The 18652-nt window shown below is 45.4% G+C and overlaps 1 protein-coding gene across 3 annotated transcripts in view; it reads right to left on the bottom strand.

Moving 5' to 3' along the window:
- nrp1a (neuropilin 1a) overlaps positions 1-18387 on the bottom strand; it is a 62348-nt gene extending 43961 nt beyond the window's left edge. For 2 of the 3 annotated variants that reach the window (XM_086307273.1, XM_086307275.1), the window contains exons 1-3: positions 17865-18387; positions 16189-16647; positions 14747-14921 (exon numbers count right to left, since the gene is read on the bottom strand). In XM_086307273.1, coding sequence (XP_086163399.1) covers positions 14747-14921; positions 16189-16255 — 242 coding nt within the window. In that variant the 5' untranslated portion in view covers positions 16256-16647; positions 17865-18387. Of the gene's footprint in view, positions 1-14746; positions 14922-16188; positions 16912-17864 lie in introns of those variants that run through there. The other variant, XM_086307274.1, reaches the window with a different exon arrangement.
- Between the last annotated feature and the right edge of the window lie 265 nt (positions 18388-18652).

Genomic DNA, 18652 nt, shown 5'->3' with positions numbered 1-18652 from the left:
CTGCCATCAAAATCTGACTGAAAAGATTGGGTTCACTTCATGTATTTTTAATATGTATTGTATTTATAACACCCTGTGGCTCTATAATATTTCTGAGGATGGGTGTGGTCCAGAGAGGTTGGCACATGGCTGCCCCTCCCTTAGCGTGGTTCTGCTGAACGTTGCTTCCTGTTAAAGGGAGTTTTTCCTTCCCATTGTCACCAAGTGCTTGCTTGTAAGGGGTCAACTGATTGATGGGGTTTTCTCTGTACTGTTGTCTTTGCCTTACAAAATAAAGCACCTTGAGGTGACTGATTTGGCACTATATGAATAAAACTGAATAGATTCTAAACTGATTGAGTCACCTGAGAAAACAGAGTTTATTTTCAAAAGTCTTACTGGCATAGGCATTTTCTTCATTTGAGTTTAACTCTTGACAGAAAGCTGCAACAATAAGATTTCTTCCCACTTTGTTTCGAGTCTACACACAATCAATTTCTTCTCTCCTCTACTCTCCTGTCCTCTCCTCTTGGTTCCCAGCTCACAAAAGAGAACATCAATCTTCCCATGGCCCTGCTCTGTTCTATCAGCAGACTTATAATTCACCTCAGAGCCTCTGTCTCTGCAGCTATCCCCCCCCCACCTCCCTCCCCCACAACTGCCAAAAGCTGAGCATTGCCAGATGCCTAAAAAATTGATGCAGAGATGCATCACTGCGATGAAGAACGAAAGAAGAGCAAGCTGCAGTACAGCCGATTTTCTGCAACTGATTGAGTTTCTGTGTTTGCATGCATGCATGCATGCACACGCATACACACACACACACACACACACACACACACACGTGTGCAAGCTCAGCATTAGGCGTGTGAAAAGAAGCTAGACAACTAACTAACTAATGTTTTCATCTCATCAGCCCTCACAGACTGCCTTCTCACCCCTCCAAGCAAAGAGAGGAAAAAGCTTGTTTTGGACTTCTATTTTGATTCCGATCACACCGAGAAAAGCTGTTTACTGCATTTCCACCCTGGCACATCATCATCATCAGCTTGGATGGCCCTCGTGAAGACGGCGCAGCGGGAGCGAGACTGCAGATGGAAGAGAGAACACGCCCCGGGGGGTCCTCGCTGTGGAAGAGAACGCGAGAGGAGACCTCCTACTCCAAAATGTCTCTATTTGTTCCTAAATGACTGGTGCATCAGCCAGAACTCCAGCGGTTCTGCGCCACCGGGTCCTACATGCTCCGCTTCTCTAACAGAGAATCCATCCGGGCCCTTATCATCTGGAAGACATTACGGGAAACGCTTGGCCGAGCACTTTGACGCCTTCAGAAGTCACTCCTGTTGCCAGCTGTGTTAAATGCAGCTCTAATCTGCTACTCTAAACACCTGTGGGTGCTCACCTCTAGGGGCTAAGAATCCTGAGGGGGGGGGGGACAGAGGACAGTTAACAACTTTGATTTTAGATATTAAAGGCAGCACATGAACATGGCCTACTTATAAACCTCCCCATAGTTTTGGGGGGTTTGCCGCTTGTCTGCGTCCCACTGACCTGTCGAGCTAAACCCAGATTCCTCCTCCCAGGAGCCTTTGCGATGACCTTTTATGCTGCATCACTGCTGCTCTTGTTGTTATTCCCCATGACAATGCAATCTAGTTGAGCTGTGCACCTATTTATCTGTCTAGTCTGCTTTGGGCCTGGGTGGGCCTGCTAGCACACCACAACACACACAGATAATTACACACACACACACACAGTTAGCTGCCTACCACAGTGCTAATAGTGAAAACGGTTTGCCAATCCAATGGGGAAATTAAAGGAAAAAAGAGAGGGAAAGAAGCGGTGGGTGGGTGCGGAGGTGGTGGTGGTAGGGGGGCAATGTAATTCTCAACGACCTTCGCTTCACCGACTCAAATATATTAGCCTGCCTTCTTTCTTCAGGCACAGAGAGAAAGCAATCCGCTAGTGTCAAACGAGAACATTAGCCCTCCTCACAAAGCTAAAGAGAAGGCGACAAACCACCGGCCTAACAATATAACAGTTATATTGCCTGAAGCTTTCCCATGGAAATAATCTGTCCTCCCTCTATAAATGTCTGCTTGATATGGTTCTACAAAAGCAATGCAATCTAAGGCAATGCAATAACACTATGACAGACTGTATAAGGCTCACACAATTGGTTAGATTTCTTAATCAGACCATTTATAAGCTCATGCTTGCTGCGGGAACCCCCCCTCAGAACAAGAGCTCTTTCTTTGCTATCGCCCCTTGCTTCAACTGCATAAAGAACAAATGCCTGACCTCCTTTCTCAAGCATTTCTCTGTCTGCAAGCTGACATGAAAACATGTCACCTATAACATGTAAAAACAGCTCTGGGGAACATAAGTGGAACTGGCTAAAAAGCAGACCTGGGACGGCTCTGCAGGACCTGGGGAGACTTAACAGGAAAACGGACCTTGTTGTAGGCTGTCAGAAAATTCCAGGCCCAGGGACTCAATGTATTAATGAGACTTGTCGAACAAACTGCCACTTGGGGTTTTGGTAAAACATTGTTAAGGTTTGAATAAGTGAGCGGGGGAGGGCAAAGATCAGTTGATCTCTGAGTTACTTTTTCTGAGCCTGGGGGCGGGACATGCCTCGCTCAAATAAAATGATCTGTCGTTCTCCACTTTCCATCCCTCACTGCATCCCCATTGCATGTGACATTCATTAACCTAAGCCTAGAATAACAGGTTCCATTTTTCCTTGGGCACCAGTCCAGCTTTAATGACCCTTGTGTCAGCTTGTAAGGAAGTAAGGAAGAAAAAATGAGGCCGTAAATGAAGCTTACGTCTTAATGTTCGCAGCTCAAAACATTAACCTTAATGAACTTTCTGACTTCAAGATTTCGATTGGAGGGAGATATCTAATTATTTAAACAGGAAAAAAATAAAAAACCACGGGGTTGTTTTAAGCTAATCTTAACTTCTCAAACCACAGAAAATTATTGCACGAGTTTAGGTTCTTGGAGCATGCCAGCACACCCAGTGGAATAAACCACCAGCCAATCAGGGCCGACGGCTTCAGAAGTGGTTCTCACTTGCGAGGGGCGGAGGGCATGATTGGTTAACTCGCCAACCATGCTTCTGTATAGATGGATGGAGATAAAAAAGATGGATGAAAAGTTGGATATTCCCCACCCAGATGGCCCAGCTGCAACCATCAATGGGCCTCTCTGGGTGTCACCCCCACACGGTTAGACGTATTTTTAGACGCTGTAGCTGTTTCGGATTTTGCAGCGGCCCTGGCCACACGTTCGTAAGCATATTCGCTTTCCTAAACTGCAATTATCATTAGCATTGATGGATTTAGCATGCTCCCATCCATTAGCTCTCCTAATTACACTGTCGAGAGATCTGCCATCGCCAACAATCAAATTAATGAATTTGGCTGTTTAGACTCAATTATTGCACACCCCCACCTCCCCACCCCTTCTGCAACAAGCACAATAATCCCTTATTCAGAAATATGAGCACCCAGACTGACAGGAGGGAGATTTCTGCCCCCGGGGGGGCTCCTTCCCCGCTTAGCACAGAGCAGGCTCACACTAATGTGAACTTAAGGGATGATGGGAGGAGACAAGAAACAAGTGGGGGAAATAAAACTGACCACAAAAGCTCCCACTGTTAGCAGGCTGTCTGAATTGCCTGTGCTCACCTCACAAGTGAGGCCCACTGCACTTTGAACCCTGGGGAAGTATGTTCAGCTGATTCGCTTTCTGCTCCTATGAGCCACTGACGTGCCTTCAAGGCCAAAACAGAGTTGTGCATATTTCCAGTAATTCTCCATGGACACACTTGGACTTTATTCCCTTACTGGAGCAATGAAGCATGACCAAACGGTCATAACTACTGACTATCTGTCAGTAGTTACCTTGTAGTTCCTTGTACTAGTGTGATACTGCTAATTTGGAGGTTTAGGCCTTTTAAGGTATTATTGAACCAAAAGTAAAACAGGTGGTTCTTTTTAAGTAATGCACTCAACAAGATTTGGTTTTAATGCATCTGAAAGTTAAGTCCTGCTCCAAGACAACTCAATGAGAAGAAAAATGTGGATGAAATGCAAAAAAAAAACAAAACCCTGATGACTTTCCCTTAAGTAAAGTATTAAAATAAGAATGAGCTGGGCTTTTTCCCACATATAACTCAACTATTTTCAAATATTCTCAATAAAAATGAAACTTTTTTTTAAATGTTACATTTTTTATCAGGATGCAATAATGCTGTGAGCGGTGCTGCCAATATTTCCTTTCATAGTACACATTTTGTTATAATGAATATTGTGGGAATGAGTAACTACAATCAATTAGAAAACTGCCCATGGCAAAATGGGAACACACATTTAGCACAACCCCCCCCCTACTTAGTATGCTTGGGAAATGAATCTGTTTTGCATACAGCAAATACAGCATACATGCTTCTGAGTGCAGATCGGAGCGTTCGCACGCTGAATGTATGCGTTTCCAAATGAAGCGACCAAGCCTTTGGGGTAATTTCTTGAAACATTTCTTGGAAGTAAAGTAGCTATATCTGTTACGGCCTTATTATGTAGTCAGCTTGACTTGGAGCTATTATGAAGAACTATGTCAGCGATACACCGGCTCCTGAAAAGGTTTAACATGGACAAAACACAGTTAGAAACTGTGTGATATCATTTACAAAGGAACCAAAAAAGGCCGGCAGGAAATTAGTATAACATTTTTTTTTTAAGTATGAAAAGAGAGCAACCAAAAAAAAAAATACAAAGGATGAAAAAGGTGTGTGATTTCTTAAAGATAGCAGAGAGAAAGACCGAGTGAGAGAGGGGAGAGGAGCACTCCAGTCCATTTCTGGGGCCATTACAGGAGGGAATGACTCCCATTTGTCCCACCTTGACATTTGAGAGGATCTCTGATTACACATGAGAGAGGGGCAGGCAGAGGTGAGCGAGGAGAGAGTCCTCCACAGGGGTCTGTGGCACGGCTCAGATGATACGCCGCTGTTACAACAATGAGAAGTCAAGGGTAAAAATAACAGGGCATCGGGAGAAAGGGGTGATGTGGCACAGCAGGGCCGACTTGGATACTGTCTTTTTTTAAGTGTGCTATCCCTGCCCTTCTTCTTGTCTCCTGCTCTACCCCACGGAGCACCTCGGTGACATAAGTACACGTGCACCCTGCTGGGAAGGAGGGAGCAAATGGGCCCTTTATTTGAACCTGTAATGAAGACTCGAAAATCCATAACCCTCAGCTGACAGGATATATGCTGGTTTAACATTTCATCTCTTTATATGGCTATAAGCAGGGGTCAAATATGTTGTTCAAGTGTGGGTATTCGAATCATCTCTAAACACAATTTAATTTAAGAGCACAAAGACTCGCGGTTCAATGCGCTTGAAACACGGAAACATGCCGTTTATTGCATATGAATGTTTCAATAAGCAAAACACTTCATTGTTGTAAGCATGCTTGGAAAATCCCAAGACTGTACGCCTCTGCTTGTGTTGAAAAATTTCATGCAGACACAATGAAAAATGCCCGATTCCGTCTGATCTAACAATGCTAAAAATGACTACACCCTTGCGATCATTTGTTTCTTATCTTGTGTCATTGTGCTTGTAGCTAACTAAGTACAGTTATGGACAAACACTTTGAATTAAAAACATACCTTTTGAGAGTGGTACGTGGTATGGTGGTACACCGCTACTCAGAATATGACTTTCTAATGACTGACACTGGTGTTTGCACAATGCAGGAGAGACTATAACCATGACACTGATCCGAAGGGTCAAAGAACAATATCCTGTTTATTCATGTCGCAAAAGGGTGTGTGCATTTGTGTGTGTGTGTGTGTGTGTGTGTGTGTGTGTGGTTTGGGGTATGGGTTAGGGTGCTTGTTAGAGGACAAAGTATTACTAGATATCCTGTTCATGACTGGATGTGTAGGATGTACAGTACATGATTGGGGTCAGGCTTGCTGGAACCATGTGAAAAGAAGAGCATTCAAAAAAAGAAGGAGATAATTGTAAACAACTTTGTGCTAGTGACCCACTGAACTTCACATAGGACAAAAATCAGCTATGTGAGCTCTTCTTTGCTTCAGCTTTTATGGCCTGACAAGAAAAAAACAGAAGCAGAACCAACATCCAGCAGCATCTACAGAGGTAATCATCTATCTGCTTATAGCAGCGCTCCCTGTCGAGTAATGAGCATGCTGCTTTCAAAGAAGAGGCAGGAGGAACCTGACAAGGAGAGTTAAAAAAAGGAGGAAAGGAAGGGAGGAGGGGAGCTGAGTTTGAGGTCAGCTAGAGGTAAAGCCTTCGGGTGCTGTTCAAAACTCTCTTGCCTCTCCACAATGGACAGGAAGGGGAGAAAGAGTGCGGCGTGGGTGGGGTGAAGGTGTTGGTTGTGTTAAGAGGAAACAGCTGAGGGGAGATAGAGAAGTTCAGTTGGTGATAGAGGGAGTGGAGGACAAGCCAGAAAAGAGAAAAGCAAAGCATGCAAACAGCTGATACAGGTGCCAGCACGAATCCAGTAAAAAGGTCAGTGGCGTGAGTTCTTACACATGGCTCAGCAATGCTTAGGATGCTTGAGGGCAATGGTAATAATAACTGCACCGGGAATTATTCAATTAAATAGCCCATCCATCCCCACTGACAATCTCCCTCCTCTTCCCATTCTCTGTCCTCCCTGGAGTGGGTCAGAGAGCAGTCTGGGCAGGGTACTTCATGACCCGGTCATCTGGCTGGACATCTAGTCACTTGGCTGGGAGCAGGACAGAACTGTGAACATGTGAACATTCCCCCTCCCCCGTGGAGGACTGGGACTGTGTCCTCTTCGGTATGAGCGACCGATTAAAAAAAGAACAAACTACACCTGACCTCAGACTCGAGACAGCACAACCTGAATTTCTGAATGTTAACAGGAAGAGGAAGGAAGTGAGAAGAGGAAGAAAATAAATGAGGGAAGTGTTTCTACGGTTGGGACATATGTTTGCACAGTGAGGAGATCAGGCGATGCCAGATTCGGGGCAGTTTCCTTTCAATGTAAACCAGCCCTTGGATGGAAAAGCTAATGTTTAAATCCTCGTACTTTATTTCACTTTGACAACTGCATTGTTCCCAGATTGTGCAAAGAAGTCAGATTTTCCAACGATGCAGCACTCTGAAAGCCAACCGGGCCGTGCTGTGAGGGCCACACGCCAAGCAGTGCATCTCTTACGTGGCGATGGGCAGAGAGGCTGAATTCTTGGCATTGCAGAGCTGATTTAAGTGCTGATGACCGGCCAGCTTCTGCCAACATTTGGAGGGCAAGGTGAGTCCTCCATTTACTTGCCTGACAATTGAACGTTACCGTCGAGCTGGATTAGCTGCATTATTTCCCCCTGCTTTCTGGTAAAGCCTGCGGGTGATAGACATACGTATAAGAGAGGGGCCTCCTGGTTGGTTATCCCCTCATGAGCGAGGGTCATGCTAGCGCCAGACACCCCAGCTACTTATATTACTTATAGTGCTACCCTACTGAGATAACACCACAAATGATTGCTGCTAGGCCAGATATAAAGGCCGTTTTTACAATTACCACCAGCTAACAAAAGAAATACACTTGTGAGGAAAAAAATGTAATAGTGGTCATAATAAAAAAAAGAAAGAAAGACCACAACTACTCTTGCCAATTTAGTGAGGGGAGATCAAGCAAAGAGCAAACAAAGCGAGGGATTGTGAGTGGCTCTAACTCAATCAGGGAGCAGTGGGGTACCGCCCCATCAATCACTGTCTGCTTGCTGCCCTCGCCGAATCACGCTGAGTTGAGTGGTGAAGAACCACCAGAGAGCCAACAACCCGCTGTGGCGCAAACACAGTGACCGAAAATGACCCCAGGGATCTATCTGGGGGCCCTTGGCTTCCTATTTCCTACCTACCTACCTACCTACCCTCTCACCCACTGCAAACAAACTTTACCTTAAGAGAACCCCCTCTGGAGACTTTGGCTTGATTGTCTGAATAGAGAGCCCTGTGGTCGCCGAGACCACCCCCTCCCACCTGCTGCTCCTTGTGGATCTGTACGCACCGTGGCGTTAGGACAACAAACAAGCTGAGCAGGCCACATCAATCAAAATCACGGGCCCCCTTTCAAGGTTAGACCACTGAGTGAAACGTGTCTGACAAGCCCGGCCACGCAGCATTAAAGCGTCTAGAAGTCCCTCGTCTATTCAACTAAAGGGCCTCCTCTCCTTCCTTTTCTCCTCTTTTTCTTACATTTTCTTACAGTTAATAGATGTAGAGAGCCGAGATTACCAAATGTTCTCCTGTAATCAGGAGTCGCTCTATTCGGCTCCCTTTTTTTCTTACAATCTGTTTTGGATAAAGAGGTTGAAAAAAAAAGCATAAGGCTGACATATCTAAGCTGTGTGGGCCGCAGCTCCACTCCACAAGAAACTTCCATATAGGGGAAGCTTGTACTGGGTTGGAAAGAAGAAAGAAAGAGCTGAGCAGTGTGCCAGGAGCAGCTTAGGGATAGTAGACCCTGGCAAACACAAGGAGCTCACTCCCACACTGAGATGACAAACAAAACGGGCAGACATGTGAGACGCTGATGCTTTTGTGCTGTCACAGATATGTGACTGCTGACTTGAAATCTGGAGGTTTGTTCATGAGCCCGGAGCTTGTCGTCTCCCTTCCCCCCCCCTCTTTCCCTTCCCTCCCTCCTTCCCTCATCCCTCCTTTCTCCCCTTCTCCTCTGCCGTGAAGTGGACCTGCCTCCTGCTGTGAGGCAGAGTGGCTCACCTCCCGGTTGTGGTTAGGTTGTTGTGCATGAATCAACGTGGTGACAGAGCAGCAGGGAGGATGGCAGATGCCACGGCCAGAAAGCTTTTCAATCAGACTGCCCTTCCAAGCTGCTGCCAAGGTGAAACACTTCACCGGTGGATGAAAAAAAAGACCCTGAACCCCACGGTCACTCTCACTCGCTCGCACACGCATACATGTGCGAGCACACATGTGCCCAGACCTACTTTAATCCCGCTCATTAGCTGGGGAGTAAGCCCTCCATGTTTAAGAGAGATGAAGAAGGGGAAGAAAGAGAGTAATGAGAGTGAAGGTCAGTGGTTTTCTGATGCAACATCTCTGTCTGCTGTCTGTTCTGCTCTGCCCTCCTGTTAATTAACTGCGGCTTTCATTTGCTTTTTGCTTTAAAGGCTCACCTGCCTCATTAAGAGTTGCGTTTTTTGCACCGAGAACACTCGTCTGGGGAAGTTCTTTTTTTGAATCCTTGCTGGCAAAATAAGGCTCCGTATAATTACAGTGAAGTCCAAACAAGACACATTCAAAGTGCTCTTTGAGATGCTGCTGACAAGCTTTTTTTTTTTTTTCCTAAGGTGCAGTGTTTCCATGTAATTTCGCCTCTGATTTGATTTCCATTGTTATGAGCTGTAGGAGTCTGTTGCTGCAGAGAATATCAGGTGCACAATTTGAGCTGCCTTTGTCAAAGCCGCTAGTTAAAAGAGGCGGTGTCGCCCTACGCACTCCATTTTGCAGCGCCGATTTCACGGTGCCAATTTGACCTCCCCTACCCCCACCCCACCCCAGCATGGATGCTTCAGTGACATGCACTTAAAAAAACACACACATAAAGAACAGAGTGACAGCAGAAATAAATGCCCTCTAACAGGCTGTAAGTATCTCTAATAATCCATGTCAATTTAGAGACCCAACTGGCAGCACTGTGGATCACAGCGCCTCCTTTCAGAGTTACCACCGCCACCACCACATCACCACCTGCCAACAGAACATTTCTGTTGCATTCCTGTTTTTTTTTCCCGTTTTAATTATTTTCCTCTGACGGCTACTAAACAAACAGTCCACCTGTGGTCCTTTGCCTGCAGTTACCTTGCACAGCCAGTTTTGAGAAGAATAAGCAACACTTGTTGCACGTATGAGCTGTAGTGTCAGAGCAGCGTTTTGTTGTTGTTTTTTTTAACTAACTTTTTGTATTTGCTTAACTGAAGTCTTTCCCTGCACAAAAGACACTGGTGCTCAGGGGAAAATGAAAGCAACAATGCTGGAAAAACAGCAGAACAGCTTCAGGGACTGCGACACTCAAGCACCAACACAAGGGCTGGTTGTTTCAAGGTTTTGCAGCCCTCTTCCAGAGACCACGCGGGGAAAAGCAATGCATGTGTGTTTTGGATCTCATAAGATTTGATTTTTCGTGCTATGATAACTTTGTATTTTTTCCATCCATTTTCATGTGAGCATCAGAATTAAGTACGAATCTAGTAAATGTTATGTTTGTTTGTTTTTTAATGAGGAAATCATAGTACAACTTGTATAGAAAATAGAAGCATTCCTCTCATGTAGTGGCCCTCTGTGCAGGCTTGTGCCTTGGCATATGCCACATCCATTTTTTGCGCCTCGCCTGCAGCTGCAAGATAAGTTACAGAGTGATTGTGAGGTGGGTAATCAAAACAAGCAAGCAGCAGCTAAGATTAAGGGAGGAGCCCTTGTCCCCCACCACCACCAGCCGTGAAGCTCTGCTGGTCTTTATACTGTAGCTGCTGTGTGCTATTAAGGCTGGAATGGTAACAAGGGAATTAGGGAAAGTGGCCAAGAGGATCTTGTCCCTAAATCCCCTTCTGTCCTCCACTCTCACTTCCTAGAAACAGGTGGCAGTCACCTTTGTTGGACACTGTGCCCATGTTGAGTGGAGTTAGTGGGATTCCACATGACAAAGAAAGAGCCATGGTTACAGGGTCAGTTAATACCCCCACCCCCCACTTCCCCAAGTTCCTGTCACCTCTGGAGCTCTGACTTGGTCCCCATGCCACAAGGGGTAGGATGCCTATTATAAAAGGGACATAACAGAGAATGTTTGTCTTCCCAGCAGGCCAAGCAGCTGTGTGTGTGTGTGTGTGTGTGTGTGTGTGTGTGTGTGTGTGTGTGTGTGTGTGTGTGTGTTGTCAGGGGTGGGCTGGGCTGGGGGGGACTCAGTAGGAGACTGCAGCAAAGGGGCATAAGGACAGAAAAAGGAGAAAATTATAATTAAAAAAGGAAACTTTTCCAAGCTTACAGGCACCTGAAGATTTGAGGGGGAGCTTGATGACTTTTGAACTTTGTGTTGAGGTGGGATGTTTTCGATCTCACGCACAAAGAGCTGCTCGAGAAGGCATTCCTTGAATATCTCCTCCGCTTAGTACCATCCTGTAATACGTGTCATCTGAACCCCTCCTCATGCTACTCTGCACGTTGGAATTTCAGCAAGGTCTCAGGAAAATACCAGGGAAAGGCAAAGAAAGAGGAGGCTGTGTCTCCTTCTCGTTTTTATCCCTCTCTCTGTTCTAGCATGACTTCGACTAGCTTACAAACTGCAAGGGAGCTCTCAGTGAGCTGAAGACAGAAGAGCTTTTTTGGAGGGGGTTTGTTTTCTTGCTTTTTTTTGGTTTGGTCAGCAAATCCAATGCTATCAATGATTCATAATGTTGTCAGGAGTACATCATATCTCGAGAAAGTTGGCTCCCCTCCTCGACTCAGCAAGAAAGTAGGAGGAGGAGGAAGAGGAGGAGGTGGAAAGAACAGCCTCCAGCTTCAGATGAAATATTTCTAGGTCTTGGTTTAGATGAGTTTAAAACTAGAAACATTCACCAGATTTACTTGAATCTCACAAAATAATAATAATAATGATGATGATGATGACACGAGTCTGTTAATCAAATATAAAACCTTCCCATCGCTTCTTTAGATCCATCTCCACTTATACCTCCCCACGACAGAGCTAGTGGAGCCAGATGAGCCTGACAGGCCTTATCAGATAACCGTGAATAAAGAGAGAGAATAGGTGCGCGGAGCGAAAGCATATCTGTTTACTCCAGCTTTTCACTCCGGCTAAGCTCGCTCATTCCGACGACTTTCAGATCGAATTGACTTCAAATATTTGCCTTGATGCGGGCTGCGCCTTTGCCTCAAACTTCATTAGCTGCGTGAGGCAAGTGAGGGCGGCTCCAGCTCCCCCCAACCCCCACCCCCATGAAAAACTCCACTCTGTGAAAGTCTACAACGGTGCGTGAAAGGTAAACACGTTCTGCATTCAGAATCGCAGGGCTCACTTAGTCGCCTTATCTCCGTGATGAAGTGTTTTCCTCCTCCAGCTCGCAGGATACAGGCCCCTGCACTTCCCCAAACAAACCTGTCAAGGGGAGCGAGCACGTGCAACAACAGCAGCAGCAGCACGGCAGCCAGGCTCCACTCACAGGGAAGGCTGTTTTTCTTTTCTTTTCCAGGAGCACCACTTTGAGTGCTTCTTGTTTAGTTTGCTGATAAGACCCATGTTGGAGAACATGTGGTGCATGTGTGTTCCATTTGCCCACTAATTAGATTGCAAGGCAGTGCACTGAAGCATGCATTGTAACCCCACCGCCTCCACCTCCACCCACTCTGCAGGTCCATCAGATAAGGAAGCCATTCTGGGCTCTCATCAGTTTCCATTATGTAAAGGGTTGACTTGGTGAGTGGGGCTCCAAGAGGGGCTCTGATGGTTCAACACAAATCGCACCCAACCCAACTACTGTCTGCAGATACATGAGTCACTTATGTTCCCTCACTTATAATCAAGTTACCCATGGACATTGCCATGTCAGCTATTAGGCCAGCAATCAGCCTTCACGTTGCACAGTGCCATAGTTTTGAAATTAAGGAGGGTGGAGTGGAGTGTGTGTGTGTGTGTGTGTGTCTGTGTAGAATATGTTACGAAGTAGAAGCAAAGTCCCATGAAAACCACTCCATTAACAGCATTAAAAATGAAACGGCACACCGGGTTAAAAATAGGAAAAAAGCTGTGGGTTAGGCTGACCCCATTTTCAGGTGCAATCTCTGTGAGGCCCACATGAATCAGAGAATGACTCAAGTCATCTGTTAATTTTTTCTTTCTCCTCAGGACAAGCAGGTTATAGCCTCCTAACCACTGCAGACTGAGTCTTCTTCAAACGTAATGAGAAGCAAAAGAAAATCAGAAGCAGCAACGAGGCGCTCCTGACACCCACTGCACAACATTCATTTGCTGACAAATGTATGAGCGACCGGTTAACTGGAAACCACCAAATTTGTGGCTGCTAAATGAAAGAGCAGTGCTAATTTGCAAATGACACATCAGTGGCTCACTAAGCTCAATGTCCTCCCTCCTTTCAAAAAAAAAAAACCTTCCTTGCTCCCACAGCAACTCTATTCTCCTTGCTGCATGTGTTTAGACACAGGAAATTCATTCCTGACTAATTTGATTAACATAAGCATTGTCACTGCTGCCCCTACTCCTACTCCAGTCCCTTCCTCACTCTCAGTTTCTAACTAAGGACCTCAGACAGCTTAATGGCCTCCCTGGTGCTGAAATCGAACCCAAAAGAAGTGTCAAAGGAGCACCCACACTCCAAAGGACACCAGCATCTGCACTAAACCCCTGTCAGCAGTAAAGAAAGGCTAAAGTGGGATTTAAATCTGGGATTAAAATAAATAAATAAAAGAAGCCTGCAAGCGTATACACTGGGGCCAATTCAAGGAGCACAAAAGAAAGTGTAGGGTCCAGGTTTTGGGTGGAGCGCAGATACAGTAACAGGATCCAGCAAAGCCCTCTACTCTCTGGAGCCCTGCAGCGTAAACAAACAGCTGAGACAGAGACAGGGCAGAGGCACCGACACACGTGCACACACACACATACACACAAAACACCACATCACACACAATCAGACTGAGGCAGTCTGCCCAGGCAAGGCTCACCTCAGGGCACCCACACTGACACCGGCTCATCACATTACTGTCTGTCTCTGGTTTCATCGGCTTAAACTATCTATCTGAAAACAGCTTAGCCTTTTTGCTGGATGCAACAGCTCACAGCTTACAGGTCAAATAAGGATCGGTAAGTAACCGTCGCTGAGAGCGCCACCTTAAAAGAGTGCTTTCAGTAAGTTTGGGGTGAGGTGGAGGGGCACTAGTGAAAGTAAATTTTAAAAAATCCCATGTCAGCCAGATAATTTCACTTTGTTCTGACTTTATTAAAGTGGTTGTCTAATTAAAACAAGCTGTTTTTAATGCAATCGCTTCTTTTTCTTTCTTTGTTTAGAAAGTAATTGGATTTCGAGTCACTGGTTTACTGCTCAGACACTTTTAATAGACATTCTTTTTTTCATGCAGTGCAGAAAGTAGCCACAATTAAATGCCTCTGCTGAGGTTTTGGCCTCTTCAATCCCCTCCACTTCCCCCTTCCCCTCGCTCTGTCTTCTGCAGAAACACAGCAGTTCAAATCAGTATTAAATGCTGGTGACTTCACTCCACAAAGATGAAAATCAAGGACATTCCAAAACCAAATGGCAGGAGCGAGACATTCCTACTCCCCTATGTAGTGCCAGACCTGGATTACAATAACACAGTTTTCACTGAACCCACCTCCGACACTAGATGGCGCAGTTTCATGAGCAATAGACATGAGGGGAGAGGAGGAGTGGGATTCAGACTGGCGTTATAGACAGCACTGTAACAGTGCCTGTACATCAAATATAAATAAACATAAATCTGTAGGTGCTTCTTCCACCGCCAACAGAATGAAAGCACACATTTACTGTTTTTGGCAGAGGTCTCACTGTTTTGTTTTTTTTTTAATTCCCTATCTTTCGATCAAATTGGGGCCCCCGGGGACAAAATCTGCCTGAATGAACGAGCGTTTGTATTTGCACATGTGTTTTTCATAGAGAAGAAGCGCGGTGCACGTACTTGCACTCCCTGTCCTCCAGATCAAAATGCGGATTGAAGTTGATGAGGATCCGCTGGTGAGGACCAGGCGCCGAGATCACCCACACGCATCTCTGAGAAGGGGGATAAGACGTGGGGTATCCGGGCGAAGTGAGGTAGTTGGCGGTTGAGATTCTGATGTTGCCTCCACATTTATCTGGAGCGGGGAGGGGAGAGAAAATAAAAGAGAAAAGTTCTTAAAGGATACGGAAACAAACGAGAGTGATACATCACTGGCAGCTCAGAGAGACACAATAGTTTGGACTACTACAGCGAGCTTTACAAGACCATTTCTTTCACACACAACACACTGTAGACAAATCATCTTCTTCTTATAAATAACGTTTTGGTGTAAGCGTGGAGCGAAAATGTTGTTCCACAAAACCAGACCGCTGCTCTGCGAGATGTTGCAAACATGCTTATCTATCTGTAGTGGAAAAAAATAATCATCTTTTACCAGATTGCGACTCTGCAGTGAGGGTTAGTCAACAGCAGAATAACGCAGTGATGGAAAATTATCAGTAACGAGCGAGTGAAATTCACTTAGTCGTTAATTTCATGCTGTGACATGCACACGCTTAAATTACACTGCCACACATTACGAGGGGAAAATGATAAGCCTTTGCTGACTGATCCATATAACACAAAGGACCGAACAAGAAGACGCCCTTTTATTATTTACTGTTTATTTATTTTTATTATTTGCAGTCATTCTCCTTTAATCTTGCATATAAAAGTACCCCCTCGTTAAAAAACAAAGTTCCTTTTGCTTTTATTTCTGTGTTATAAAAGCTCATGTGTGCTTTCCTAACGCATTCCCCCTCCGAAGTCTTTCACAGCGGAAAATAAAAGCTGAAGTGAAACAGAACCTCCGAGAATAGAAACCGGGAAAGTTGTGCAAGCCGAGCGTTTGGGCTGACTTTTTGAACTTCATCCTGACTTAGAAATTCTTTACCAGGAGCACAAGAACCCGGGTGCCCTAAAAAAAGTAGTTGAATTGGTTTAAAAACTGCTTAATTGTTGGAATTAAGTCTTTTAAAAAATATCTGCAAAGAAAGCAAGTATTCAGGAGTATTTTTAATGGAATTTGGTAGAAAATATTTGAACGGAAACAAGGTAACAACCCTAACGCGCTGGACAACAGGAATATCAAAGAGATCCCATAAATACAAGTGAAATCATATAGCAGTAAAAACGGTTTTAACGAAGGCTACAGATAAGTGTCAGTGAAGTCACTTTACTAAGTCTGTGTGGAAATAATATCAGAGGGGTTTTCTTTAGGCGTTGGTAGAATGAGCAGGTGAGCGCCTTGTGAGTTTGCCCGGAGATCAGCGAGGGCTAATCTTTAGAAAAAACACCGGGATTAGTAGCTTTACAGTGTACATAAAATCTGTATTTATAGAGAGATCAGATGTCACACTTACCGTTTTTGAAAGCCTTGGCCACCGAGAGGATTCCCATAAACAGGATAAAGACTAATCCACAATGCATCCTTGTTTTATCACCAGGAAAAAAAATAAAATTACGTGTATATAGATATAAAAAACAAAAACAAAAATCCTCTGAAAATAAACTCCTCCAGAAGATGTTTTTTTCCTCAAGGGAAAGTATTCTTCTCTCCACTCTGTCCAACAAATAAAGCTGAAGTGTCTCTTAACGAAGTTAGGAGTGATCTGAGTGCGGGCTCAGGTCGCTGGCATCCTGTCATTCAGCTCCGGTTTCCTCTCGCCTGCGCCGTCTGCTCTCCACTCTCCAGTGCCGACCTTGCCATATCCTCTCCAAAAGAAGCCAGAGCGCAAGGCGGACGAAGAATCAGCCACTCCAGCCCTGTCTTTTGCGTCCTTTGCCCTTCAGAAGGTGCCCGGGCAGGATGTAATCCTTGGCTGTGGAGTGCACAAAAAACAAAACAGCACAAACGTGAGAGGTGAGCAGACTATGAAAGCGTGTCGCCTCCGTGCTCACTGGACATTCCCCAAAAGTGTCTAAAAGCGCCTTATCTGACACAATTAAGACTCCGAAGGCACGGGTACACCCCTTTCCCCCAAATTGTGACCCGCTTTGCTTCAATAGGCTTAGAGTAGAGAATGGGAGAGGTTGGTGATTGGCTTGATTACAAATAGCCAACCTATGTCTGAGAGTCTTTATAAGTAAGGAGAGCGGCACACTGAGTGTCAGAGCACCAGCGGTCCGTTAAGTGACACTACTCTCTCTCTCTTGCTCTCTCTCTCCCTTTTACTCACTCACGCTCTCTTCCGCTCTCTGTGACAACAAGCAGTCTGACATTAATGCAAAACGTAGCGACACAACACAACCCCCCCCCCCCCCCCCCGCAACTATCTGAGATCTCGCCATAAACAGCAGCAGCAGCAGCAGCAGAATGCTACTCCTGGAGGACAAGCTACCACTCAAGCCTGGATTTTAGGCTGTATTGTAGAGGGCATTTCCCCGGGATGTGGTCATTAGCTTGTGTGTGGGACCGATGCCTTTATGTGATAAACCAACGGATAAACCTGATCTTTTCATCCCAAGTTCCCCTTTGTGGGTGCAAGTCCTAAAAAACACAGAAAACAGAGCTCAGATGTAAGCCAATTTACATCGAAGTGCTTATCGTGGGCCTATTTTTTCTCTCTACAAAGTGTTTCCATCTTTCTTTTATTTTGATTTTATTATTATTATTTTATTTGCGTGCCTTTTATCCACCAGGAGCTATGTAACGCTACTGTTCTTAATAACCACCCCACATCAGTGACACCATTTAGCTGGCACCCTGAAAATTTAAAAAGAAATCAATTAAAGCATAAATTACGGTGTAGCCTCGAGTCGGTTACTCAAGGCTGCCCTTACTGGGTCACACTGCACAAAAAGGAACGAACCTCAGCAAACACAGCATGCTCTACTCTAAATTCCTGCATTAAAAGAAAGCAAGCCAGTGTATGAATAACAATAAAAATCGACGGTAAGATAATAAGATGGTCATATCAGCCAAATGTGTAAAAACTGTATTACATTAAGTGGACTCAAAGCAGAAGATTCCTTTCAGTCTCTCACACAAGTTAAATACATTTACAAAAAAAAGAAAAGAAAAAAAACCTGCATTCACCTGCTTCTTCAGGACTCGCAAACCTGCAGGCATCCAACCCTCCCCTCTCCACTTTCAACACGAGTGGAGCGGAGTGTAGGATCCGATAGGCTTCCCCCAAATCCTATTAAAATGACACCAAATCTTCTCCCGAGCTTCCAAAAGAAGCAAGCCAACGTATCCTCCCCCCACGAAAAAAGAAAAAAAAATCCTCCCTGGGCTACACGCCGTGGAAGATTCGCACAGCAGTCCAATCCAAACCGCGCAAAGGCGCACAGCCGACACCCGGAGACACTCTCCCCTCTCCGCGTACAGACGGTCCCTTCGCCGCGGATGTCTCTGGGTCTCCCGGGCTGTTTAGCTCTCATTCACGCGCGGTCCAAACTGCAATACGACCAGCGTGTGGAGGAACAGTGTTGAAAATTCTTCAGTGAGAGAGGTGGGATAAAAAAAAATATCTACAGAATAAAAATAAAAGTCCTTATTGGTTTAATTCAACTTGTTTCCCGTCCGTCTCTCTCCGTGCGCCACCGCTCTCGGCTCCTCCACTGATGCAAATGCAGAGGGTTTGAGTCCCTTGCTAGCCACACACACACGCCCCTTTACGAGAGAGGAGCGCGCGGGCGTGCGCGTGTCGGTGTGTGAGTCTCTGCAACGCTTATGCAGATTTCATTCAACTGCCTTTCTCTACCTGCCCGTGGGCTTCCTTGGCCCCTTCGGGATGTCACATTACAAGTGAAATACTGAACCGACAACGTCTCTGCGCACGTGAGCCATCATGAAAAAAGGGGTTTTATTATTATTATTAT

This window comes from Aulonocara sp. 'chitande type north' Nkhata Bay, linkage group LG9, assembly GCF_057382095.1.
Source record: "Aulonocara sp. 'chitande type north' Nkhata Bay isolate Kocher_YH1m ecotype deep benthic linkage group LG9, A_spYH_male_GT1.1, whole genome shotgun sequence".
NCBI classification, from domain to species: Eukaryota; Metazoa; Chordata; class Actinopteri; order Cichliformes; family Cichlidae; genus Aulonocara; species Aulonocara sp. 'chitande type north' Nkhata Bay.
This window is presented reverse-complemented; position numbering and strand designations above follow the sequence as displayed.